At 49.9% G+C, this 26,013-nt stretch overlaps 11 protein-coding genes across 11 annotated transcripts; 5 read left to right on the plus strand and 6 right to left on the minus strand.

Moving 5' to 3' along the window:
• The first annotated feature begins 449 nt into the window (after positions 1 to 449).
• M438DRAFT_407942 (extracellular glucoamylase protein) lies at positions 450 to 2,936 on the plus strand. The gene is made up of 6 exons (XM_029909925.1): positions 450 to 820; positions 874 to 1,157; positions 1,208 to 1,728; positions 1,775 to 1,988; positions 2,043 to 2,201; positions 2,258 to 2,936. Exons 1-6 carry the CDS (start codon positions 595 to 597, stop codon positions 2,696 to 2,698), a joined length of 1,845 nt encoding a protein of 614 aa, XP_029757708.1. The 5' UTR covers positions 450 to 594; the 3' UTR covers positions 2,699 to 2,936.
• A 1,409-nt stretch (positions 2,937 to 4,345) lies between these two features.
• On the minus strand, positions 4,346 to 5,234 carry M438DRAFT_75184 (uncharacterized protein). Its single transcript, XM_029910294.1, has 2 exons — positions 5,024 to 5,234; positions 4,346 to 4,955 (listed from the first exon to the last, which is right to left on the minus strand). The coding sequence occupies exons 1-2, from the start codon at positions 5,071 to 5,073 to the stop codon at positions 4,493 to 4,495; spliced, it is 513 nt and encodes a 170-aa protein (XP_029757709.1). The 5' UTR covers positions 5,074 to 5,234; the 3' UTR covers positions 4,346 to 4,492.
• A 234-nt stretch (positions 5,235 to 5,468) lies between these two features.
• Positions 5,469 to 5,930, plus strand: M438DRAFT_260311 (uncharacterized protein; the record flags this gene model as incomplete). Its single annotated transcript, XM_029899768.1, has 1 exon — positions 5,469 to 5,930. A coding segment is annotated over one exon (462 nt), but the record flags the coding sequence as incomplete, so codon positions are not given.
• Positions 5,931 to 8,391: 2,461 nt separating this feature from the next.
• M438DRAFT_75250 (putative mitochondrial cation transporter) lies at positions 8,392 to 9,819 on the minus strand. Its single transcript, XM_029910296.1, has 4 exons — positions 9,543 to 9,819; positions 9,234 to 9,367; positions 8,621 to 9,183; positions 8,392 to 8,537 (listed from the first exon to the last, which is right to left on the minus strand). The coding sequence occupies exons 1-4, from the start codon at positions 9,644 to 9,646 to the stop codon at positions 8,478 to 8,480; spliced, it is 861 nt and encodes a 286-aa protein (XP_029757711.1). The 5' UTR covers positions 9,647 to 9,819; the 3' UTR covers positions 8,392 to 8,477.
• A 295-nt stretch (positions 9,820 to 10,114) lies between these two features.
• Positions 10,115 to 10,630, plus strand: M438DRAFT_279597 (uncharacterized protein; the record flags this gene model as incomplete). Its single annotated transcript, XM_029901095.1, has 4 exons — positions 10,115 to 10,195; positions 10,249 to 10,311; positions 10,368 to 10,441; positions 10,489 to 10,630. 4 exons carry the CDS (start codon positions 10,115 to 10,117, stop codon positions 10,628 to 10,630), a joined length of 360 nt encoding a protein of 119 aa, XP_029757712.1.
• Positions 10,631 to 10,809: 179 nt separating this feature from the next.
• Positions 10,810 to 12,391, plus strand: M438DRAFT_75197 (uncharacterized protein). The gene is made up of 3 exons (XM_029910295.1): positions 10,810 to 11,092; positions 11,278 to 11,649; positions 11,702 to 12,391. The coding sequence occupies exons 1-3, from the start codon at positions 10,988 to 10,990 to the stop codon at positions 12,245 to 12,247; spliced, it is 1,023 nt and encodes a 340-aa protein (XP_029757713.1). The 5' UTR covers positions 10,810 to 10,987; the 3' UTR covers positions 12,248 to 12,391.
• A 1,052-nt stretch (positions 12,392 to 13,443) lies between these two features.
• On the minus strand, positions 13,444 to 14,562 carry M438DRAFT_348022 (uncharacterized protein). Its single transcript, XM_029906039.1, has one exon. It carries the CDS (start codon positions 14,435 to 14,437, stop codon positions 13,706 to 13,708), a length of 732 nt encoding a protein of 243 aa, XP_029757714.1. The 5' UTR covers positions 14,438 to 14,562; the 3' UTR covers positions 13,444 to 13,705.
• Positions 14,563 to 14,774: 212 nt separating this feature from the next.
• Positions 14,775 to 16,510, plus strand: M438DRAFT_337920 (uncharacterized protein; the record flags this gene model as incomplete). Its single annotated transcript, XM_029904053.1, has 2 exons — positions 14,775 to 15,743; positions 15,791 to 16,510. The coding sequence occupies 2 exons, from the start codon at positions 14,775 to 14,777 to the stop codon at positions 16,508 to 16,510; spliced, it is 1,689 nt and encodes a 562-aa protein (XP_029757715.1).
• A 1,192-nt stretch (positions 16,511 to 17,702) lies between these two features.
• On the minus strand, positions 17,703 to 19,473 carry M438DRAFT_357879 (maltase; the record flags this gene model as incomplete). The annotated part of the gene is made up of 2 exons (XM_029907205.1): positions 17,703 to 18,563; positions 18,616 to 19,473. 2 exons carry the CDS (start codon positions 19,471 to 19,473, stop codon positions 17,703 to 17,705), a joined length of 1,719 nt encoding a protein of 572 aa, XP_029757716.1.
• A 377-nt stretch (positions 19,474 to 19,850) lies between these two features.
• Positions 19,851 to 21,794, minus strand: M438DRAFT_75306 (sugar transporter). Its single transcript, XM_029910297.1, has 2 exons — positions 20,497 to 21,794; positions 19,851 to 20,441 (listed from the first exon to the last, which is right to left on the minus strand). The coding sequence occupies exons 1-2, from the start codon at positions 21,697 to 21,699 to the stop codon at positions 20,229 to 20,231; spliced, it is 1,416 nt and encodes a 471-aa protein (XP_029757717.1). The 5' UTR covers positions 21,700 to 21,794; the 3' UTR covers positions 19,851 to 20,228.
• A 1,802-nt stretch (positions 21,795 to 23,596) lies between these two features.
• Positions 23,597 to 24,417, minus strand: M438DRAFT_407952 (uncharacterized protein; the record flags this gene model as incomplete). The annotated part of the gene is made up of 3 exons (XM_029909926.1): positions 23,597 to 24,027; positions 24,241 to 24,267; positions 24,411 to 24,417. 3 exons carry the CDS (start codon positions 24,415 to 24,417, stop codon positions 23,612 to 23,614), a joined length of 450 nt encoding a protein of 149 aa, XP_029757718.1. The 3' UTR covers positions 23,597 to 23,611.
• Between the last annotated feature and the right edge of the window lie 1,596 nt (positions 24,418 to 26,013).

Consider the following 26,013-nt stretch of genomic DNA (forward strand, 5'->3'; position numbering starts at 1 on the left):
ATTCCCGAGGGTTCCGTGCGGGAAGGCGGGTGCGGGGTGTGGGGTCCTCGAACAAGCACTGCACGCGTTGTTTTCTCCCAAGCCTCGGCATTAAACTTTGCTTCATGTGGCAGCGACCTCATCACAAGCGAGCTCAGGAGGGCGTCTCCTGCCGCTTTGCAATGTTTCTCGCGTCCAAGACAGTAGACTTGAAGTGAACAGAAGGAGCAGCCCACCCCCTGTTGATCATCAATGTGAACGCCCTGCAGCAAAAATTCATGATCTGATATCACCATTCTCACGTTCTCATCACAATTCATCACTTCGTCTAGACAGGCCCGTCGGCCGTAGCCCTACTATAGTACGCCACCGTGGATCAGCACAGACGAGCAGACGTGCTCAGAAGCGAACTTCTCCCAAGAAGCTTCAACAGAGCGTATGTCTATTGTTTCCTTGCCTGACCCTTGCGTTAGTCCACGAGCACGGATCCGAGGAGATTGTCTTTGGTGAGACGCGACTCCACTGTCCTCAATAAATAGTGTCTACCATGATATATAAACCGCTGGTGGTCCTCAGTAAGAAACAGAATCAACAACAACTACGCCATTCTCCATCATGCGTCTTCTCTACTCTCTTCCTCTGCTCTTCGGAGCGGCATTCTCACTTCCATCGCCTGAAAGCATTCAGGAACGTGCCACCGGCTCTCTTGCTTCATGGCTCACATCTGAGAACACCTACGCTCTCCAGGGTGTTCTCGCCAACATCGGTGCGAGCGGCTCTAAGGCCTCTGGTGCAAGTGCAGGTGTTGTGGTTGCCTCTCCTTCGAAGACTGACCCCAACTGTGAGCAAACCTGTCGTCATATCGAACCGAAATTCTGACTGACATCTACCAAGACTTTTACACCTGGACTCGTGATTCAGCTCTTGTGTTCAAGGCGCTTGTAGATCAGCTCATCGCCGGCAATAAATCTCTGGAGCCTCTCATTCAGCAATACATCAGTGCTCAAGCCAATCTGCAGCAAGTCAACAACCCTAGCGGTGGTCTTTGCTCTGGCGGACTTGCTGAGCCAAAGTTCGAAGTCAACCTCACTCCCTTCACGGGTGCTTGGGGCAGACCTCAACGTGATGGCCCTGCTCTGCGTGCGACTGCCATGATTGCTTATTCTCGTTACCTCATTGTGAGTTGATGACATACTTCGCTTCTGAATCATGCTAATTGATGCCCCAGGCCAACGGCAACACAACCACGGTCAACAACATCATCTGGCCTATTGTACAGAATGACCTCTCATATGTCACTCAGTACTGGAACCAGACTGGTTTCGACTTGTGGGAGGAGATTAACAGCTCTTCCTTCTTCACAACTGCAGTTCAATATCGTGCTCTCATTGAGGGTAACAACCTTGCCACTCAGCTCGGAAAGTCTTGCCCCAACTGTGTCTCTCAGGCACCTCTCGTCCTTTGCTTCCTCCAATCCTACTGGACAGGCTCATACGCTCTTTCAAACACTGGCGGCGGTAGATCTGGCAAGGACGCAAATTCAATCCTGACTAGCATCCACATCTTCGACCCTGCTGCTTCTTGTGACTCGACTACCTTCCAGCCCTGCAGTGACAAGGCCCTTGCCAACCACAAGGTCGTCACTGACTCTTTCCGTTCAATCTATAACATCAACAAGGGTATCGCTCAAGGCTCTGGTGTTGCTGTTGGTCGTTATCCCGAGGACTCCTACTACAACGGAAACCCTTGGTAAGTGACTTCAACTATGAAATAGAACATATGCTAATCAATCCAGGTACCTGAACACTTTTGCTGCTGCTGAGCAACTTTATGATGCCATCTACCAGTGGAAGAAGATTGGATCCATCTCCGTCACTTCTATCTCTCTTCCCTTCTTCAAGGACGTGTACTCTTCCACCGCTGTTGGTACCTACGCATCTTCGACCACAACTTTCACGTCTATTGTCAACGCTGTTCAGACCTACGCAGACAGCTACATGTCGATTGCTGTATGTCGTGAACTCATGCTGCCTACCTCGTTTACATACTGACTCGTACACCAGCAAAAATACACACCTCAAAGCGGTGCTCTCGCTGAGCAGTACAACCGTGCTGACGGCACTCCCCTCTCCGCTGCCGACCTTACCTGGTCTTACGCTGCTTTCTTGACTGCTTACAATGCTCGCGCCAATATCATTCCTGCCTCTTGGGGCGCTGCATCCGTACGTTACAACTATCTCCTGGACACCTCTACGTCTGACTAACATGCAATTTACAGGCCAAACTCCCTTCTTCTTGCTCCAGTGGTTCTGCCTCGGGTCCTTGCGCTGCCGCAACCAACACCAACTGGGGCAACCCTGGTACACCTTCCACTCCCACCACCACCGGAGGAGCCTGCGCAACCCCCACCGCCATCGCCGTAACCTTCAACGAGCAGAAGACCACCGCATACGGCGAGAACATATACATCGTCGGCAGCATCACCGCCCTCGGAAACTGGAACGCCGCCAATGCAATCGCACTCAGCGCCTCTAAGTACACCAGCTCCAGCCCGCTGTGGTATGTGACTCTCAACTTTGCCACCGGAAGCAGCTTCAACTACAAGTACATCAAGAAGGCTGCTGATGGAAGTGTTACTTGGGAGAGTGATCCTAACAGAAGTTACACTGTTGGCGGAAACTGTGCTGGTACTGCTACGCAGAACGATAGCTGGAGATAGAATCTTCTGGCTGAATCGGTTTTGCAGCGGTATCCTGTCTACAGTTATGTGATGGAGGATCAGATGACCTTGTGGGTTGCACCTTATGATGGATGATATGGTCATGACATGTTTCAAGACCTGCATCGTAAATAGATCTTGCAAGGTTAAGATGTAGATAGAAGATAGCACGAAGGGTAAATTGCGTTATCTTCATTCCACATCTTCAAGACTATAAAATCGAAACATGCAAAAGCCCTATCCCTTGGCTCGGCAATGTGTTTATAAGAGAACCTGAAGTTCCTACCCGTAGCAATCAGACTTTGTCGGAATTTTGGAATAGTGTGAACGAATCACAAAGATTGTAAAAGCACGTCGCCAAGTGAAGGGGTAGCAATCATCGTCTGCTCCTGGCCCACTGCTGTAAAAACACACGACACTTTCTCAAAGCTCCGGCTTGATCTTTGAGAAATCACAAGGTCGATCGCATTTTGGTCTCAATTCATGTGGCGTTTCCGCTGAGAGCTCAGACATACGCCAGAAATCATGCAGACAGAGACCCATATCCCCAGGAATGACTTTATGACTTTATGAAACGCTCTTGATGGGCGAACCCGTATCATTGGATGATATCCCGTCTATGAACAGCTGTGATGAAGAAGCAAATCCTAGTCAGGAGAAGGCATCATCACTTACTTACTTCGAGAGACTCGAGTATCCTTTGTTTTCAGAGTCAATCTCTCTTGGTTACCGAGCTTGAAAATCATATGTTCTCAAAACGTATACTATATCCTGTCCAGTGAAATCCAGCCTAGGCGGAAACAAGAAAAGGGCAGGAGTATGTGACGAAACCAAACTTGAAGTCGATAATACAACAGCACAACATGTCCGCGCTTGGCAAGAGGCTGGCAGATGTATCCGACCATAGTCCAGATCCAAGAATGAATTTGCTGACAAACGATAGCTTCAGCGGTAATGTGATGGCGACACTGGTCAAACAGTGTAACTATTTACCGAAATTCATGACATGTGTATCTACAGAATGCGAGATTGATCTCGAGTTGATTCAGCTGTGCAAACACGCAAACACAAGACTGGACGGTCTCCAGTTGCGTAGGTCGTATGCCTTTTACCGTTTTTGGATACAGGTGAACCTTCGGATTGTTCGGAGCGTGTCGGTTGTCTCATTTCTCTGCAGTTCTCTGGTCGTGACGGCGAGCCAGTTCGGAACTAAGATTTGAGGCTGAAGGAAAGATCTGAGTAGAGCGTTCCGTTGCTTTTTAGTAAGATCAGATCTCCCAGTAAAAAAGTGTCATTTGGTGATGGATTGGGGAGAACAGAATGTCTGAAACGTTGATGCGTCAAAAGGCGATGATCGACGGCAATACCGACATCGATCGATGATTTGTGTCATGATCTAGACTGCAACAAAGGTGAAATGATTATCATGCAAATGTTTTCGCATGATGGCGACCAGCTCAAAGACAGGGCCGTTCCAGGTCGTTGACATCTAAGGGGGGATTATTTTTTGCGAGCAAGTCTTGTCGTTCCGTCCTTTCTGGTGCGATACTCGTAATTGTGGGGCATACCTTCCGGCCATCGTGCTGCGAAACATGCGTGGCAACTGTATGCTGGAGGGTCCTGATGTTGGAGGCTCTTCCACCCTGAAGAGAGAGGAATTGTTAGCAAGTTATCAGGTGAAATGGATGAGCACTTGGTCAATTGATTGGTTCACCACACTTGGATGTGTTGTGCCGTCCTTGAATGAGCATTCATGCAGAACTGGATGTATCGTTTTTGTGGTTTCATCTTTTGTCACTTACACAACTTGGCACCACCCCGGCGGGTCGAGCAATATTGACAGTCGTGTGGTTCCTTCTCCTTGTAGAAGATGGGCTCGTGGGAACGCCATTGCACACCGTCCTTCCGGTCTTTAAGCCCCAAAGTCCACTTGTGCAGCCTGTCAGATAAGAGAAATCGTGGTTCTTCAATCTTTCTCTTCGCTTGGTAGGCATTATAACGTTTGTAATACTCCTCCAAACGTTTAGAATCTTCGGAAATCTGTTGCCAGCGCCTTTTCCTCGAGTCCTTGATTCTATGGTAGCGCTCCAAATTGAATTCATTCCGGTGTTTGCGCGAAGCTGCCAGCAGGCGTTCTCGGTATTCTGGATCACTGGCGTATCGTTGTCTCTGCACTTCATTGCGGGTGCTTAACGCCTCTCTTCGCTTTGCAGGGTCCTCGGGTGATGTAGACAGTTGTTGCATTTTAGAAAACAGCCTTGCGGTTGCTCAACACTGATATTCCAACGAATCAAGTCTGGCTGTCCGTTTTCGAATGTTACTTACAGAGGTGCAGGGACCTTTGGCCTCAGCGTAGTCGAGACAAACGACAACATTGATTCAAACACGACCGATGCGGTCAACAATATTTGTTTGTTTCCTGTTCTGCTATTGGTCGAAAGCACAACTCTTTGAATAGCTTCGATGCTAAATCAGTTGATTGATCTTCCCCGTAGCGGTAGTCAGATTATTGCCAATGCAACAAGCGAGATGGGTGAGGTCGATAGAATGAAGAGAAGACGTGATGCGTCATATGAAAACAGTCGTCGGGAAAGCACGTCCCGGCCCGCTCGAAGGCGGTCAACCCCAAAAGGCTCGATCGCAATCCGGCAGAAAAATAATCCCGACACTTTTCTCTGCCGACCTAGTCTCGTAACAAAACAATCAAAGGATATCCTTCCCGGGCACTGGACACTTCTGCATTCGACCAGTCCATAGTACCTACCACATCATGGACGCAGCCGGACTCCTCAAAAAGCAAGGCTGGCGTGGCCTCGGTCACTCGCTCGACTCGGACAACAAGGGCCTTCGCAAACCACTCCTCGTCAGCAAGAAAGTCGACGTACTCGGTATCGGAATCAACAAGGCAGATGTCATCCAAGGCCAGTGGTGGTTGAAAGCCTTCGACAGCAGTTTGAAAGATTTTGGAACTGGCAAGAAGAGTATCCTGGCGAATGTCAAGGAGCAGGGAATCAAGAGGGGTGGCTTGTATGGACGATTTGTGCAAGGAGAGGGTGTGCCGGGAACGATTGGAATGGTGGATCCCAAGGTTGCTGCGCTTGCGTCGGCTGTCTTGCCGGCCACGGGTGTGAAGAGGAAGGCTGAGGATGATGACGAGGACAAGGCAGAAAAGAAGAAGGCCAAGAAGGAGAAGAAAGACAGGAAGCGATCGAAATCCACATCCGACTCATCCTCCTCAGACGACGAGAAAAAGGCACGCCGCGCCGCCAAAAAGGCAAAGAAATCAGCGACTGTCAGCGAAGACAACTCGAATGCGACAACCAAGAAGAGCAAGAGCAAGAAGGACAAATCACTGGAAGGTCTGCCTGAAGACAAGCGCAAGCAGTACGAAGAACGTGCAGCAGCAAAGGGAGTCACACTGGAACAATACTTCTCCCTACGACAAGTCAAGAATCTCGAAGCGAAAGAATCACGACGAAGCGGCACCACTACACCTGCGACCGAGCCGGCATCCGAGGAATCGTCCATGGAAGACAAGAAGAAGGAAAAGAAGAGCAAGAAAGACAAGAAGTCCTCAAAGAAGTGAGACGGCATGCATAAATCATGAGCACAATCGATATAAGCCAGCACTCTGCTCCAAGTCCTGTTACCCAAGCGCACCAGCGATACTCCAGGTCTAGAAGAGGCCGCTCCAGGCTCCGATCTTGAACAGTGGAGGCGCCATACCAGGTCTCTCATGCATCTTGCAAGGACAAGAGAGTGTGAGAATCCAGCCCTGCTGGCAGGTCGGATATAGGTCGCTGGACACAAGCTTCGCTCAACTACACAATTGGACAGCCTGAATCGTCGTGCGCAGCTGCCTCTCGAAGTTCGAGGCATAGAATGGCTCAAAGCGAGAAAGAAGCCTTGACATTGCTTCACGGCACGCGGGAAGAAGTGGCAGTCAACAGTGAGAATGACCAAACATTTGGGATCGTTCTTGTTGCATAATCGGTGATCGTGCCGCACCTAGTAGGTACGGAGCCAGATAGATGATGCAAGACTTGATCAGCATCAGACGCAGTCAATGCCAACCCTTTTTCTCACGCTTTCATATCTATCTTCTGTGTTGTGCATCGTGTTATTCGGCTAGTCCCGTGCCCTCTCCGTGTGCTAAAAATTGTCATATCGACTCTCAAGCCGCAGCGATGGGCATTAATCAACGCGTCAAAATGCACGATGGTATTGAGCAATAGCACGTCGTCCACAGAGAGCGATACTTGGAGGTCTTCTCTTTGGCCCTAGCTCCACTCCTGAAAAGTATCATGCATTTCTACAGTAGCGACAGTGACAAACTTAAGCATAAGGGGAGGACGTATCGACGCGTTGCACCCTGCAGGCTCTTCGTTTGTGAAAGTGTTCTCCGTATATGTGTTCTGTTTGTAGTTAAACGTGTTGGTGTTTGTGTGAACGTGTTGGTGTTTGTGAAAGTGTTGGTGTTAGAGGTCTTTCCCTGGCTCGCCCAACACGCCGGCCGCATATATCTTCTTCCACCAGACTTCGACCTTCCTCTTTCCTTCTTCCACATCCTGATTCATATCTGGTGCTAGTCATCTCACACTTTCCACCCCTTGCTCTCGACCTTAGGATGTACAGAAGACTCTCTATCGCCACTGTCGAAGGTCGTCCAACTAGCAATGCTGACACGACATATCTCGCCTTGCTGATGGTCGATTTATTCCAGATAAGAACGTAAGGTGTTTTTGCATAATCGATTTCTAACTCGTGGAAAACACGCTCCTTGGTGTTGTTGTGTTGGCACACTTCCAACACGCAGTGCTGGTGGTGCTGTTGTAAGCTATAGAGTTGCAAAGATTTCGGCAAATTTCAACCATCCAATGGCCGGCTAGCGTTCGTACTTTCCAAGATGATTACATCAGACATGTTACTAACGTTTCACAGGCAATGGTAGCGTACGATCCCCCCAACACTCCAACACTCCAACACCCCAACACGTTACTAACCCATCCCAGGCGTCAGTTTTCGGCTCACCGATAACACCGTGTTCTCGCAACACTCCAACACTGAAGGCTTTGGGTTCGAGTCCCAAGTCGGTCGTTTCTTTTTGCCTTTCACACTTGCACCATCACTCAGGATTGACCGAGTTGATCGAGGGTGGTGCTGGGGGATCTTTTTTTTTGAGTTGGGCGAGTTTGCGACTTTCACACTCCACTTTTGTGGCTTTGGCAGCTTGACGACACTGCAACACTCGTGCTTACACGTTTTGGTGTCGTGGTCTAAGTTTGTGTTGCAGGCTGGTGGTGGAGATTTTGGGGTTGGTACACGATTTGGCTTCACCCAAAATGCGCTTTCTTTATTTTATTTCCAAGCTGATCTCGAGTTGCGGGTGTATATACAATATCTTAAATGTTAGCGTCCAGTGCAATATGCTTGTCTTCCGATATTTCGACTTGTCCGAGAAGTGTCTCAAGTTCGACCTCTCGAAGTCCAACCCAGCTTTCTCGAAAAGCCTCGTGCATATCGCTTGCACGGGTTCAGTAAGAGCACGAGGATCGCGCAGCTCTTGATCCAAGTGCATGGTCACGAGACAGTCATAATTTACGCTTGAAGATGAACCAATTGTAATTGCCAATTCTTCTATCGAGGATCTGAATGTCGCCAGTAACCATTTCTATGCGCGACCGAAAGACGCAACCTGACCAAGCCTCTCTAGATACCTCTGTTGAACTCAACACATCCATCGTCTCCAGCACGACCGTGGAACTCAGCCTCCAAAGAATCAGCCTTGACAGCCTGTCTCTGCGGGAAAATAGCCAGAGCCAACGGCAGCGCAAAGATACTAGTACCAAATATCAATCCCAAGTTGACAGGAGTAACCATTCTAGGTCTCTGCTGCAGCCAATTCGTTTTTTGCAGACGCACCAACAACAGAGGAGGCAAAACCATGATAGGAGTAGCGTTGATGACTCTAGAGATAGCAGTCTCGCCAACAGCAAGGGTGGCTGCTTTCTTCGACTTTCCGAGCGATTGGAGAGGGAGACCTGCTTCTTCGCGCTTGAGCTTTTGGGCTTCGGTTTCGGTGGGGAAGACATCGATGCCTTTGCGGATTTCTTCTCCGCGCATGAGGAAGACGTTGAGGACACCTGCTGATGCGACTGCGGCGAAGGGGACCAGGCGACCGAGCAACATCTTGGTGTTTGGGCTTACGCGCTTCAGACGGGGGACAATGGAGTTGAGACCGAGAGCGACACCACAACTGGCGCCGACAGCGAGGAAGTAGGATTGCACCATTGTGGACATGGATAAGGGGATCGACTTGTTGGCGTTGGAGGAGTTGATGGCGACATTGAGAGACTGATTGGCGATTTGCCAGCCGAGAGTGCCGGTTGTGCTTAGACCGGGTGTGAGCATGCCTGCTGTGACGACCAGGTTTGAAAAGATGTAGGCGGACATGCGGAAGGGGAGGAGGACCTTCTCGCCGGTGTCTTGATGATGTTAGTGGTTTTCTTCGATATCTAGATCATTCTCATCATACCAGGGTGAAGTGTGGCATCAATGACCTTCTTTGCGCTCCACAGATCAGGAGTCATAGACTGGATCTTGCCCTGCTTGTAGGAGGTGACCAGATCCTTTGCATTTTCAAGACCAGCTGGAGAGGTGAACAATGTTCTGTTGATGAGATTGATCAGTCAATTGTGCTTGAATGGTGATGCGATAAGATTTGTATATGTTTCTCTTGTAAATGCATGGACTTGAGAAATGGTCCAAGAAGAATTGCAATACGTGATGATGGAAATGATCAAAAGATAACGAAAGTGCATTTGCGCACATGTCAATTCCTTACCTCGGATCAGACAAATCGGCAGCATGTCTGACACGACCCCAGTATGTGTCGAGATTATACTGCGAAGCCGGCAATGCGCGGTTACCAGGAAGTGAGGCCGACATTTTGTATGTATACGATGATGGCACGAGACAAGCTCAAAAAAAAGTTGTGGTGGCCGACAGTGGCTGGTGGGCTTGTGGAGAAGATCTGCCTCCTTGTGAGACCGCTGCAAGCCGCGTTTTGGTCAAAGTCAAAGCGTCTTTTGTTTGACCGGCCGATGTTTGCCGACCCATTCAGGTGCTTCATGACTCTGGGGCATGGAGAGATACTGCGGAAGAAGATACATGTGCATTCTGTCTGAGTATTGGTATATTGTTCAAACCGAGGGATATATCCAAATGTTGGCAACTTGCCCAAATGGATTTCCAAAATGAGTCTCGGCGCTTGGCCTCCAAGAATGGCTCAGCAAGCATGTGATGACGACGAAACAGGCTCGCGCCGCAATCATCTATGTAACACGAGCAACGACGACGTTCTCTCTACCTCTTCTCTCATCCACATATCATACGTGCAAATAACATCAGCACAAAATGGCCTTCATCTTCACCTGCGGAACACACACCTTCAACTCACTGCTTGCCGGGCATGAGAACATCACAGCGCAATGCCAGGTATGTGGCAGGGTCACCACAATAAACACGAATCCAAACTAATCATTACTCAGAACTGCGGCAACTTCACAGCCAAAGTTTACAAGAGATGGGAGTGGTTCACCTTCTGCTTTGTCGTAAGTATTTATCGAGCACGTTCATGGTTTCTTTCAGTACTAACGCGTCCTGACAGCCTCTCATACCATTCTCCCTAAAGCCACATCACGAAGTTGGTTGCCACATCTGTCACTTTTACCAAGACGTCATGTATGTTGTCTCAACCCAACGACAAACTGGATACTGATAAATTCTAGGCATCGACCAGACGTACAACAAATGATGAACGATCCCAACAGTGCCAACAACCCTCAGTCATCTCAACAGATTCCGATGCAGCCGTACGGAGCACCTCCACAGCAGTACAAAGCACCACAGGGACCTCCTCAGTACGTATAAAGGGAGTGTCTCAAGAGGGACTCGATCTCTACGATTACTTGTGAGATATTGGAAGAACGATGGGCGTTCAGGGCGAAGTTTCAATGATACCATTTGTTTTTTTCAGATGAACAGGGTGACAGAGTGTCAGAATGGACAGGGGTGGGAAAAGGTTGGAAGGGCACAGGGTTTAAGCAAATGTTGGTCAATGCTGGTGAATGAACGGTTAATCCCCAAGCAAAATCACGCTTGATCGTCTTTCGTTCGCGCGCTATCCCATCCCAGCCTCCCACTCTTCCTCCTTCTTTTCCCCCTCCCAACTTTTGGTTTCCAACTTTTTTTTTATTCATCCACATTATTCTACACATCAACGCGACCATGCCTCGCGCCAAATCTGTCAAGCCCGAAGTCGCGCCCAAGCCCGAGGTTGACCTCCAGCAAATCACCATCGATAAAGCAGAGTTCGTTCGCACTCGTGACGCGGTATGTTTTTTGTCCCTGTCACGTCGCAGTTCCAATGCGCCCATCTTTGCGACTCGGTTCATCTCAATTCCGAACTTGTCGCATGTTGGGCGCAATTGTGTCATACTGAGACAGACGCGTCTTCGGACGATTCGAAGCGCGTCGCGACCAAACAAAACAAGGACTCGAACTGACAGCGACAACAGCTCGTCACATCATGGATCACTCTCCAAAACGCCCTCAAGAATGCCACTAGCGCATACATTGACCACTCCAATGCTGTCCTCGGCGGCAATGTCGACCTCGACCCTAGCCAAATGGACCTCGGCGCATTCATCCAATCCGGCGAACTCGTCACTGTTGGTGGTGGCCCTCCCGCAGCACCAGAGAAGAAGCAGAGAAAGAAGGCCGAGCCTAGAGACCCCAACCAGCCCAAGCGCCCCTTGACAGCCTACCTGTTGTGGCTGGGCGAGAACCGTGAGAAGATCCACACCGAGCTTGGTCCCGAGCAGAAGAGAGGCGAGATCTCGTCAGAGGGTACCAAGAGATGGCATCAGCTTCCCGAGGAGGTCAAGCAAGTATGTTCTCCCGAGTCGCATGTAAACGCGCAACCACTGACACCACGACCAGAAATACAAAGACGCATACCAGGCCTCGCGCGAAGTCTACAACAAGGAGCTTGCAGACTTCAAGGCCAACGGTGCACCAGTTGCTGCAGAAAGCCCCGAGGCAGACGATGACGATGTCGAAGCCGATGAGCCCGCCGCAGCTGCTACCGCTGGCGCAGACTCGGACGACTCAGACGACGACAGCTCAGACGAGGAAGAGGCACCACCAAAGGAACCCACTCCTCCCCCAGTCAAGACTCCCAAGTCCGCCATGAAGGGTGGTCGCAAGAAGGTCGAGAAGGCCGCTCCTCCAGCATCATCCCCTCCACTCCCAGCCTCCAGCCCCGTCAAGAAGGGCGCCTTCACCGCCGTCAACGGCGCCAACAAGCGCAAGAGCAAGGCCGATGCCGAGACCGTCGCCGAAGAGCCCAAGAAGAAGCGCGGTCGCAAGGCTAAGGAGGAAGAGGCCGCCCCTCCCGCTTCCACCCCCGCCGAGCCCCCAGCCAGCGCAAAGAAGGACAAGAAGGAGAAGAAGAAGGGCCGCAAGAGCGTCGGTGGTGATGCTTAGATGGCTGAACCACCTTTGCCCGAAGCCACCATCAACGCCTTCTGGAACGACGACACGCCTGCCGAGCAAAAGATCAAGAAGAAGCACCGCAAGAGTCACGATGGCATATTCAAGGCAGAAGCTTGAAGATGATGAAAACAATGGAAAGAAAAAGCAGGGAGGTGTTTTTCAATTTCGCTGCTACTGTGTTTGCTTGTATATCATGTCTAGCGTTGCTTTTCTGTTGCGTTGACCGACTTTGTTCTAGAATTCAAAAGACACAATTCTCGCCAGACCGCGTTCGTATCTTCAAATGTACATTGTGAACTGAGTCGGTGGCCCTGCGTCGACTTGTCCCATCTCCTGCTCCAGCATCCTCTGCTCTTCTTCATACCCAACATCATACACGCCAACCCTCAAATCATCAATGGCAAACCCCACCGCCTCTCCCTCCCTCGTACTAGCAGAAACCTCCACATAATTAACCCCCTTCCCCCACCTCGGAGCCCACTTCCACCCAAAGCTAAGATATATCGGTTCCTGGAACCAAGTATCCCTGACATAAACAACAGACAAACTATGCATCCTCACAACAGTCCGATCATCCACTTCAGCAGCAAGGATATCAATCACAGTACCTCTAGACGTGAAGCCAAAGGTTTTGATATACAAAGATTGAAGATCGAAGTAGGTTGATATATTATTGACGGTGCAAAAAGTTTCATTGGAGCGAAAGGATGAAACTGTTTTGTATGTTTGATGGATATTGCGAAGGGCGTTTGGGGGTGAGGTTGCGCAATTCTTGTCTTTGTGACTGATTGAGCCTTCTGCGGCGGCCGAGGTCACGTTGATGAGTTGGAAGTTTTTGAAATCTAGGAGGTTGTGGGTGTGGAGGGGTGTTGTTGAGTTGGGGTAGATTGGTATGTCGTCGAACTTGTCAAGCGTCAGTTCAGGGTCTTGTGTGAACACTGGAACTGGCTAGGCTGGGCTTCGGATACTGACTGTCAGTAAAACATCTTTGGATGTTTCGACATTGATCGGAGCACTGAAAAGGCTTTGCTCTCCATGCTCTTCTGCCCAAAGGCGTGCTTGCGCACTCAAAAAGAACAAGAAGCTGAGTAAAGCCCACATGGTTGAGTGAAATCGGAGTTCCGAATATCTCATACCAAATAGTGAGTGGACTCGTAATAGCAAAGCGAAAGGAAAATCGAAGGCGAAGTAGTGCTCAAGATATACAAGGCGGCTCAGAACAACTCGGAGGGGGGAGGGGTAAGCCGAATCCTTCGCTCGAGGCACCAGCGAAACACATATTGATTCTTCGTAGTCAATGGTTTTGGTAGAATTACGATTGGATCAGTAAGGTGGTAATTCAGGCATTCAATGCTGTTCTCGTACCCGTCGTCAAAGCAATATTGAAGCAAGAGGCAGCGGCTGACTACTCATCAGATCCTAAGCCAGCCACGACGCTGTATGATATCTTCATACTGAGACGCCATCCGGACCCCAGGCGACCGGTATATCCGATTCTGATCTTGGAGCAATCTTGTAACCAGAAAGAGCGACATCCTTCCACTCTAGTGAAGCACAATTCAGTGTCCCCTTGAATTTCTTACAATCATTGCTCGGAAAGATGATGTAGCCGAGTCCCGATTCTGCTTTCTCTGATTCTGTTGATGTTGGCGAGAGCATACCGTTCCATTGCAGCCAGAATTTAGGCTCGCGGAAACTATTCTTCTCAAAGGTTTCGAAGCGATCGGGTTCTGGTTCTTCTTCTTGTTCTGACTCTTCCTCATCGCTATCCTCGTCTTGATTCAAGTCGCCGGTGTCGTCTGTGGTATCTGCTGATTCCGACGGCTTCTCGTCTTCTTGCGGCGATTTGACAGGTTCCAATTCCGATAGTATCCCCTGTAGACTCTTCCTACTCGCAGCCAAGATCACTGCAGCCTGCAAAACACCAGGTAATGAAAGCTCTCCGACTACACCTTGACCATCCTCTGTCAATCTGTATAACTCCAGTACAGCGTGTTGATCTGATGAGCCGCGTTCGCTAGTGATTCTATGCCATGCTGGGCATTTGCATTCGTAGCTGCCGAAAGTTTTGCGGACATCGAAGGTGTTTCTTTTGCTTTTACCACCACCTCTCCCGCCATTCCGGTTTACACGATTGTGCATGTGTCGGGAGGAGAATGCTGCGTCTTGCCAGTCGTCCATGGTGATGGTGTATTTAGTAGCTAAGTTAGCCTGGAGTAGATTGGTGTTTCGTTTATTTCGAAGCAAGGTTTGTCCAGTGAGTTCAATTGGTGATTCCCGATCCAAATAGTAACTTTGTATGTGTAGAGAAGGAAGTAGAGAATCAAACTTTCGAAAGTCAATAATGCAGATGAAGCGAATGCTCGAAATGTCAAAGGCATCAAGAACGTCATCGGGTTGTGGCCCAAGCTTCTCGAGTTCCTTCTTCGCGTCAAGTACGCGACGGTAGTTCATCTTTCCTTCCAGTCAGGCAAAGTCTTGCGGGGAATGACCTGGCGCCGGTAGCCGGGCTCGAGAGATGGAGACACAAAAGCGCAAGAGTGACGATGATGCAACCAAGGACGCGGGATCACAGGATCGCATGAAGAAAGCACGCGTCGAACAGCCTGAACCTCCATTGTCAGTATACCAAATCTACGAAGACACTGCCAAGGCACTTAGATCATCCATTCAAGAGCTGAATGTGGCGACGAGCAAGCCTCATAGCACGACGGACACGGACGACTATGCTAGGACCGCAATCGCATATCTCCCCCATGTCCGCGAGATCAGTAGCATGGAAGGACACCTCGGACTTGCATGGGATCTGCTGACAAAGATCGCTGAGCATGCCTTCTCGCCAGCTTTGTCTTACCAGAATCCTGGACGTGGTGGTAGTGCTGTACCATTCATGGAACTGGACGTGGACATGCTTTTGCTCATCAAGCTTCAAAGGGAACGTGACAATGATACTCATTGGATGTCTTCTATCCTTACAAAACTCGAGGAACGAAGAAACTTCCTGCTCAGGTTTGGCCTTCACGGTTGGTTCTCTCGATGTATTGAACACATGAGATCGGCGCTCGGTCGTGCTGCGATCGTTGAGGAAATCCCACGAATGCCAGAAGAGGGCGCGCGAGCAGTCTCGCCTCCACCCGAGATGAAGTTACTCTATCGCCAAACAATCCGAGACATTGACAAAGACATCGCCAAGTTCAATGGCTCAAACGGGAAAAGGCGCAAGCATTCATTCGGGCCTGAGGATTACGCCGTCAACGCCGTCAGGTATATCCCCACCATCCTTGATATAAGTTACATGGAGGGACGTTATGGCTTGTTCCATGCATTCTTGCTCATGCTCCGCGTCTCCGACACTGCCTACGGTAGCTTGGGAGACTATAACGAGGATTGCAGGAACGGCGAAAGCGAAGAACATTATGGAGAGCTTGACGATGCACTGTGGTGGCTGATCCGGCGCCTAGTCATGGATCCAATGCCTCCGCGTTCGGTTTGTGATAGAACCTCTCTAGTCCTTACTTAAGCTAACCATATTAGGCTACGCTTGCGGAGAAAGAGAGAGAGTGGTCGCGTATGTCATGTACTTCTGTTAGTCATCGAAGGTCGTGGCAACGTTCTCGCGATAACGATTGGGTCGAATCGACACTCGAGGACCTGACGCAGACGAGCTATCGCCTCTCGTCGTATGGTCTAAACGGTTGGTTTCCGGAGAGCATTCTGGAGCTCGAGTCCATCTTGGAGCAACGAAACTTGCCACGTCTCTATTCGCGCGAAGCTCGTTGTCTCTATAGCGAGTTGATGATGGACATTCGCTACAGGACTACGATTATGAGAAAAAGGGAGTTCGGGTATCATGGTGTTAGACCAGCCAACTGTACACCACTCATTGTGCAACTGCTGCCTGATCTGCGGCGTCTGGTTGGCCGTCATGCAGCAAGTCAGGATGCTATGAATGTCGCGGTGGCACTGGTCAGATATTTCGAAGAAGTCAACGAACCCGACGAAGACGAGGACGAAGAGCAATCTACCGGACATACTTTGGCAGAATTGGACGATATCCTATGGGTGCTCATTGAACGAGAAGTACGAGACAAGAAAAATCGGGTAGCACCCTACAACGAATGGACGGCTTTCCCTCACAGAATACTCACAACAACGAGGGATGACCTGGAGAAATACGGAGTCGAGGATCCCTTTGAGAACAGCATCACCTCGCTGGAGAATCACATCTGCGGAGATCTAGTAAGAGGCAATTAATCTTCGGTCTCAGATGTGGCAAAACAATACTGTTTCGAGGAAACACGAATCAGCAACTCTCTGCTGCAAGCCTCTCAATGCCATCTACAGCATGCTATCTTGCGAAGAACGCGATGTCGATGTGATCTTGATCGCAAATGACTCATCGAGATATGACCACAGCTATCGATGGCGCTGACAAAAGGGCAACAAATACATCAATCTAGCATCGCTACTTTCGCTCGGGCTTTCCAAACCTCTTCAGTCGCCTCGACATCACAGATTCGTCGACAGCGGCTCTGTGACACCTGCCTCACCATCAAGCATCAAGCATCGTTCGGAGATTATTGCCATTACCAAATTGACTCCGGCAATATACGGCTCACTTGGCACTGTCAGTATGCCAGTTCGCTACTGCCAAGTTCCCACCGAACGAATATGTGTTCTTGACGATTGCTAATCCGGCTGAGGCTTTCGACGACTTGATTACTGCCATATTGTAGAAATCTATACATTCGACTTGAAGAACCAGTCGTTCTTGCTGCCAGTTCATGAGCGCTCTTGCTTGTTGCTCAATTCAGAACATCAGAGATCGGCAGTCCTTCTGACACGGACTCGGAAAGAGCATTTGGATCCCGCGAAAACGCTTCGTTCGGATTTTTAGTTCGTTCTTGCTCTGTTTCTTTGGTTCCTTACAACAAGCGCGTGTCTGAGCCGACTTTGTGACGTCTTGTGACAGGCACTCGCGGTCATGCCGAAGTCCGGATGTGTCACACTGCCGCGTCGCGCTTTTCATCGTAGCTATTCCTGATGTTTCGTTTTTCAAACGACGTAACGACCGAGTAGCTGAGCCGGGGGCAAATGATCAATCTCTCTGGGCTTGAAGGCTATTAAGTGGCCATCAGCATCTCAAATAGCTGATGCTACAATATGAAAGCCAGAGCTAGGATCGAATGAAAAACAGTGAGGAGGAGAAGAAGAGTAAGCGGAACGAATGCAAGAGCAGAGATTATTTTCAATTCAAAAGTATGGAGTGGAGTTGTCAAACATGGCTCAAAATAGCCCTCAATCTATTCTGCCAGAGAATAGTTCAATATCGCTTCCAGAGTGCAAGAAGTCTGCGACCAAAAGAGGCCGCAATTGTCGCAAAATGCAATCTGCCAAATGCAAAAGTCAAGTTGTTTCTCCCAGGTCAAAGGTCAACGACCATGCCTTAATTGAAAAGGTAGACGCGACCTTCCCAAGCCTCCAGCGTGTCTTCCTTTGAGTCATCGACATTGCTTATCAACAAGTCTCCAGAGCCGAAGAATGGAAGCTTGCTCTCGCCATCCGAGAAGTTGCAGACAACCAGTGCCTTCTCGTTCTTCGAGTGCTTGAGGAAGGAGAAGACGTTCTCGTTGTCCACATCGACGAGCTCGAACACTCCATGCACGAACAACTCCTTGTGCTTCTGGCGCAGCTGCAATATCTTCTTCCAGAAACTCATGACTGAGTGAGGATCATCAATCTGCTGCTCGGCGTTGATGGTCGTGGTGAAAGGATTGAGCTTCATCCAAGGCTTGACTCCCTCTCCGGTGAAGCCACCGTGGGGCAGGGTAGGCTCCCACTGCATGGGAGTTCTGGCGTGATCGCGAGCCAAGTACTGTATGGCCGACATGGCCTTGGCCAGCTGCTCCTTGTCGCCATGGCTGCGCTCCTTGACCAAGTTGTAGTAGTTCAGACTGTCCAGATCCTGATAGTCTTCGATGGGGTAGCTCATGGGCAAGTTGACGCAGCCCAGCTCTTGTCCTTGGTAGATGAACAGTGTGCCACTGAGGCATGTGTTGAACAAAGCCAACATCTTACCAGATCGGATAGAGAGTTCAGGAGTGGTGTCGTTGCCGAAGCGAGAGATACTGCGTCCTTGGTCATGGTTCTCCATGAAAGCGGTTGTCCAGCTGTCCGAGGTGGGTGAGATGAGACTCTGAGTGCGGGCGATGGCAGACTTCATGTCGGTGAGCTTGTGGTTGTGGGGTTTGCTTCGGAACTTGTGGACTTTGTCAATGCCGACATCGCTGATGTCGAATTGGAAGACCTGTGGCACTCGTGAGGATCCGAAAAAAAGGGGTCTAGGATGATAGACTTACCATGTCCAGTTGCTTCTCCTGCGCACTGACATATCTTCGCACTCTCTCCATGTCAGGTGTCTGCGGGCACTCTCCGATGCTGACGGCGTTGTAGCGTTTCAAGATCTCGTTCATCTCCATAAGATACTCGTCCATGCGCGGACCGTTCACGTAGACTAGGGCAGCTTCTTGCAAGAAGGCATCCGAGTCTGTGATCTCAGCATCCGGATAGTGAGAAGGCTTGCTGTACATATTGACCGTGTCGATTCTGAAGCCATCAACACCTTTATCGAGCCAAAAGATCATTGCGTCCTTGTAGACGGCTTGTCTAGTGGCGTCGTTTTCCCAGTTGAGGTCGGGTTGTTCGGTGGCGAAGAGATGAAGGTAGTACTCTTGAGTGAGCTCATCCCACTCCCAGACGCTACCACCGAAGTTTGCACGCCAGTTGTTGGGTGCTTGACGATTGCCGTGCTTGTCGATCTTTGCAGGCTTCCAGATGTACCAGTCACGCTTGGGATCGGTCTTGCTGGATCTGGACTCCTTGAACCAAGCATGTTGATCACTTGTGTGATTGATGACCAGGTCCAAGAGGACCTTCATGCCGCGAGAGTGGGCTTGATGGAGGAGATCTTCCATGTCGGCAACGGTGCCGTAAGGAGGATACACATCCTTGTAGTCGCTGATGTCGTAGCCCATGTCGATCTGAGGTGAAGCATACATCGGGCACACCCACATGGTGTTGACTCCGAGAGCTTGGAGATAGTCGAGCTTGGAGATGATGCCTTGGATATCGCCCAAGCCATCATTGTTGCTGTCCTTGAAACTGGCAGGGTAGATTTGGTAGACGACAGCGTCCTTCCACCATGGTGCGTCCATCATGGTGAAGATCTTGTTCGTGATGAGGCTTGTGATGTTGGGCGAGTTTGTTGTGATGAAAGAAGAAGTTGTAACGAGGAACGAGGTTTGTTGATGAAGAAGTTGTAATGATGAAGGAGGTTGAGTCGGAGGAATTGGGGGAGGATAAATGAAGAAGCGCGATTGAAGAAGATTCAAGATTCAAGAATTAGTGAAGGGGCGCAGTTGTTTAATGAGGGAAGTTGAGTGGATGAAAGAAGTCCAATGAAGTAGATCCAGTGCAGCAGACTCAATGAAGTGGGTCCAATGGAAGAAGAAGTGATGATGAAGCGGTTGGCAACGTTATGAGGGAGGAGGTAGGCGATTTTTAAGGAGTTGCATCTTCACAAGAAGCAGAGACGGCGTGATACACGTATCTGAGAGGATGCTAATTAAGGAGGTGATTCGCATCCTTCACCAGATACTTGATTGCTTCCATGATCTGAAAAACAGACAATCTTCACATGTCGACGAATGCCCCGCGAGGTGGTGGGGTTGAGGAAGGCACACGGCGGAAAGAAGTCCGCTATCCTTCTAATGCTTCGCTCCTACTCAATCAAGAGCAGCAATCAACAACGCATTCGTGAAACGGATTGGCCGACATGAATTTTGTGCTTAAAAATGTAACTTGAATTTGTTTAATAGCAATGGGGGGGTATATATGCCATGATTGGCCACCAGGGCCTTCGTGAAAGGGTTGCCATGGAACTCGTTCCGACAACTAATGGAACCCAGACTTTTTACAGCGTCTGCTTGCCTCTCGTCTCAATTGGGAGCAAGCAAATTGCGACAAATGCCGCAAAGAAGAGACCACCTGATGCGTAAATGGGAGCGTTGGGGTTGGCACTGGCTGCATTGACTGCCACGATGGGGGCGCAGAGACCAGCGAGACGGTTGAAGAAACTCGAGATACCAGTACCTGTGCCACGGTTGGGGGCGGGGAAGACCTCGGGCTGTGTTGTGTTAGTCTATGACTCTCAAGTGCTTGTTCGACTGGGCGGAACTTACTGTGTAGGCGTACAATACACCATACATGATGTTTTGGAAAAAGGCCTCGAGGGATGAGAAAGCGAGTTGAGTACCGGAGTTGGTGCTTGTAGTAAAGAGGAACAAGAACATGCCAGAGATGGCCGTCGCACCCGCCATGGTGCCTTTACGACCAATGTACTTGAGGTTGACGGTGTAGCAGCCAAGGAAAGATCCAGGAACGCCGACGATCGAGGTGATTGCGTAGTTACGGTAGGTAGTCGAGACAGAGTTGGAACCACCGCCGCCGTTGTTGGCAAGGTACTGAGGCAGGAAAGCGTTGAACAGAGGGTATCCCATACCAATGGTAGTCCAGGCGAACCAGATGAGGACGGTGGTGGAGGCAAGCTTCCAGCCGTGGAAAAGAGGACCGATACGCTGAGTAGAGAACTTGCCAGCGGCACGCTTGACGATATCCAGAGTACTAAGCTTATGGTCCTCAGTCACATCAGGGTCACCGCCAATCTGGTTCAGGATGTCCTCGGTCAACCAGGTGGTAGTCTTGTTGGCAGCAGCAATTCCCTGAACAACACGAACAGCTTCAGCCTGACGACCTCGAGAGAGCAAGAACTTGGGCGACTCGAAGAGATCGAAGAGGAAGAATCTGAAGATGAACATCAGGAAGGTGATGGCGCCCAGAGTCAGGATGAAATAACGCCAGCCCCAATTGTCTGCCTTGGTGCAGACTGCAGCATCAGCGGCGCAAGAGAAGTTGGGGATGTAAGCCCACGCCAGAAGAGAGGAGATGAGTTGACCAACGGGCCACCAGATAGAGAGGAGGGTGAGAAGGTAGTTGGACTCGCCGGGAAGAAACTCGAGAAACAAGGCACCGTCGACAGGAAGGTTACCACCTACACCGAGTCCAATACAGGCGTAGAGAGCACAAACAGCAATCCAGCTGTTAGCACCACCAGCTGCGAGACCGAAAGAACCAGCAAGGAAGAGTGTCATGTTGAAGGCGTAACGACGGCCGATAATGTCCGAGATGATACCCCAGAAACTAGCACCAATGCAGAGACCTGTGAAGAGAGCAAGGGTAGTGTAGCGTACACGGTTGCTGTCGACGCCGAATTCAGCGGCAATGGGGTCGAGAGTTAAGGCAACGCCTTGAAGCCAGAGGTTGTCGGCCATCCAACCAAAACCACAGAGTGTAAAGAGCTTCCACTGGTATGAGCCCATGCCCATATCTTGAATAGCCTTGTTGATGACTTTTGATTTGCCTGCCAAGTGTTAGCAAATCTGACATTCGTGGGAAGCGTGGAGAAAAGCATCGCCCAGAACGCCAAAAGCGCTGTAGATTCCCCAACACCAAGATTATACGTACGATCGTAAGCAGTGTTGTGTCCTTCCACAGCGACATCGGAGTCAACCTCAGCTCTTAGTGACTCGAGAGTGGTTGCTGATTTTCCTAATGTTTGGCTCTGCGATGACTTCTCACCAAGGGAGCTTGTGGAATCATCAGACTTGACATCAGTTTGGTTATCTTCAGCCTTTATTTGATTTGATTGGCGACGTTCGGAAGGAAGCGGGACGACGGCATGGTGGAAGTCTCTCTCGTCCTTGCCCATGAAGGTACGTTTGAGGTAATCCATATTCGTTACGAAGATTGTTGCTTGGGTGTGTTACAAGTGCTGCTGGGGTAGAGTTGCGAGGGTGTGTCGGTCTTGTCGTACAAAGTCGCTTAGGCACTCAAATATTCTTTGAAGTTAATTGCTAGCAATGCACGGGCAGTCGCTGCGTAGGGGTTTCACTTCGAGATGTGATGGCGCAAGGGATATGTTTTAAGCTTGAAGGTGAGTAAGTCGTCGCTGGGGAGTTCGAAATTTCGAGTCAATGGCGATGTTGCGAGGAAAAATGTTGTTCGAGTTGCTCGGGAGATGATTCTCAGAGTTGCTTGGGTATGAGTCGTAGTGTGTGAGTCGTACAGATGCGAGGATGAAGCGTGTCACCACGTAGCAACAGTGGACGAGGCTTGGATGTTGTTGAGATGAGTTCTTTGTTGATTATTTCCAAGATACTCTCGAGGGTAGTTGTAATAGAGGTAGAGCTGGTAAGCAAAGGAAGAAAGGAAGATTGGTCGAGACGGGGTGCCACGGAGTTCTTATGCGGCGGATGGCAAGGTAGGACCTTTTTTTCGCCTATGCGACAATACGACGACGTCGTTATCCAACTAGTAACTGACAGTGTGGATCGCCAAGCGGGGAGGATGCGATGGAGAACGGCCAATCATCACATACGTTGAGAAGTGCTTGACCAATACAAGACCGAATGAGACAAGCATTCTGTGGATCAAGCACGTCGGAAGGCATCGCGTGACGGCGGCGTGGTTTGAAATTCTTCCATTGGATATCTTGGCGTTCGTCATTTGAGAACGATTCATGTCCTTTACCTTTCAAGGCAAAGTCGTCCCCGGCGTTGACACATCAGAATGGCTGGGGTATGGGGTCTTGTTCTTCACTAGTGAAAGGAAGGCGGATCATCTGAATTGGTTCTCCACATCAACTGGGTAAGCATATCAATATAAGTCGTGTTGTTGCTGCTGCATAAGGGACAAATTCTAGCAGGGCGATGGTATTCACGATGGTGTTTGACCGAGATGTGGGGACCCTGGAAAAGCCATTGACCGCCAAATTTTCTTGCCGAACCGGTTGGCTGTGCGGCTGGCTGTAGCTAAGCATCGGAACCGTAATGTTAATTGCGCCTCACGTGTTTGGCTAGGATATTAATTTATTCAATCAGATTGTTGGGTGGATTGATGAAAGGCAAGATGGACCTTCATATTCCATCAGGGCTCAGACGTGGAAGAGGCGACAAACATGTCTGTTGAATCGAGCCCTGGCAGGCGTCGGGGAGCAGGACTCGGCTACCATAGAGTTGTTTGATGTATTGCCTCTCAATACGAGAATGGCCGAAGTCCTCGGAGACACAACAGCTCAGACCTGCCAAAGTGCCACCCGTGTCATACCTACCTGTCGCACGCCGTATGAGAAGCTCCTCCAGGATTTCAAGCAGGCAAATAGGTGTTACGTAGCAGCTTCAAACGACTTCCAAGATTGTGAGGGGCGCGTGAAGCTTCAAGCTTAACACTAAACTGCAGCTAGGAGTTAACTCGTCGGCGGGCAATACGGGTTATCAACGCGCTGCCTAATTTCCTAGGATCAACATCGCTGGAGAAGTTGTCAAAAGGAGGAAGTTGAGTCCCTCTCCTTGTGTAAAGTGCATCCACCGCGGCCAAACTTTGGCTTGTATTGCGGTGATAGGAGGTAGCATGGCCGAGCCACCCGAGATCGCAGCCAACACATGCTTGCACCCATCTTCGGAAACTCGACTTCCATGAACGGCATGAATAGTGCAGCGCATTGCAAAGAGGCGAAACATGTGCATCGAGTCTCGACGGCTCTGTTGCTCTTGCCGGAGCACGACCGCACAGATGGTGCGCGTCGCATCTCGAGCGGCGGTTCAGTACGGCTGAGTTGTTGACCGATGTGTCTCCGACTCTTGAACTCTTCTCGTCTTTACGACGTCAATCGATGATGTTGTTGCAATATTCAGAAGCGACTTTGAATGGACTCGAAGTTGATGCAGGTCATGAGGACTGATCGTTGACTCGGTCGAAGGGAGTGCCGATGGCTTCCAAGGGCACGCATGGTTGACTTGGACTACCTCGTCCACCGCTCTGGAGCCAAGCTCATCGGTTTTTGAGCGACATCGGTACCTGGCGCGTACCTGCGCAAAGGGCGGACCGCTTCCGACCTACTCAGGTGTAGCAGGAGCGACCAGTGTCATGGTCTCGTTCAAAGAGATTCGCTACTGAGGAAAGTCGGGAGCATCAGCGGTTAATAAGTTGCCTACTTGGCCAGACAAGCCTGTCGTTCAGGGGAATCCTGATCGCTCACAGCCCATTGTGACGACTCTCTGGCAGCATGCCGGCTGACGAACGACTTGATCTTCCGGCGAGTGACATGCGATTGCAGTCCCGAGCGTTCGAAGTCTTGCAAAGTCATCATGAACTTCAAGGCTCGCTCTTTGTTTGTTGAAGCATCTTCAAGCCCCTTCGTCTCCTTGAGATGTCGAGTTGCCTTGACGAGCTTTGTAATCTGAGATAAGCATCCTGAAACATGTGGCACTGACCCCTGATAGGAACCTTGTTTACAGACTTGGCATTGACATCAGCAGCAACGACATGCCCTGCATCTTGACTCTTTCACGTCTTGCGCCGTTTCTCACGAGCTGCTGTGAAGAGACGGCGTTGTCTTGTCCATTCGGATGGTAGTGTTGGCTGAAGCCTTTCCTATCGTTCATGAATCCGGAGCCTCATCCTATGCCGGCGGCGTCATGGCTATATTACCCGGGACCATGAATAGTATCTAAGCAGAAGGTTACCGTCGATTTCTTTGCTTTTTAGCTATGCATCGTTGCATCAACTCCAGCGACTTGAGGTAAGTAGGAGATGTCGACATTCTCCGGGCAGATATCAATTCTAAAGAGTCACCTCTGGTAAAGTACCTGTAAAAAGGACTTGGGATTCACACAGAATGCGCACTTCGAAAGTAGCTTCCGTACGATTTGGGGACCTTCTACATTGTTGCACAACTGGCAGTGGGAAACACATCACGGAGGCAGCAGTCGGGCATTCAAGGCAACTGCATTCTAGAACTAGTTGCAACTTGTCATCGCAGTCCTATTCATTGACGAGTGTCCTTCCAGAATTCGTCAACATACAGCAACAACGTCTTCTTTTCGGTAGACGTAGACGTTCTCTCGACGCCAGTTAAAGGCACCGTCGTCAAGCGAATCGACTTCACTAACACACTCTTGCCAAAATACGCCGAGCTACACGTCTCCACCATCGACAATGCCCTCACATCGTCCGAACGCTCCGCCCTCACTATAGCAGCAGAGGCGAACACCGATTGGCAAAGAGCAGCGATCCAAGTCGGTCATAGACGCCAAAGACAAGAAGACGATCAACGCGAATGCGGACGTCTGATTTGGGACTCTGCGCAATACATACGAATCAAAACGACACTCCATACTCTATCTTACAGGACCTGGAAAGTGTCTTTCTTTTGTCATTTATATTCAAAATGTCTATCTCTTGTTCGAACGAATTAAGTTCCTCCGTACTGTGATTAAGGTGGATGCTTGTGCACAAACAGAACATTCAACATAACTTTCATAAAGCCAACAGCGATCGACTTCTATATCTCGTGCAGCCGGAGCACTTTCTGCACAGTTGCTCTTAACTGCTTGGAAACCTCCCGTGGACGACGGTTGTTTCGAGATCGCAGAAAGATGTGCCTAACAGATTGTTCCTCAATGCTCTTGTTCCTCGAGATCGATCATTTATTGCTGTTTGCTAAGCCTCGCACGAAACGATTGACACAAAATTATGCATCAGCCACTTATTTTTCTACAATCTAACGCTTCACAGCCCATCCCTTTTCTCCACGCTACTGCAAGCAAAAAGGCAAGACTTTACCATGCGGAAAACGACCA

The sequence above is a fragment of the Aureobasidium pullulans genome, assembly GCF_000721785.1.
Source record: "Aureobasidium pullulans EXF-150 unplaced genomic scaffold scaffold_18, whole genome shotgun sequence".
Lineage (NCBI taxonomy): Eukaryota > Fungi > Ascomycota > Dothideomycetes > Dothideales > Saccotheciaceae > Aureobasidium > Aureobasidium pullulans.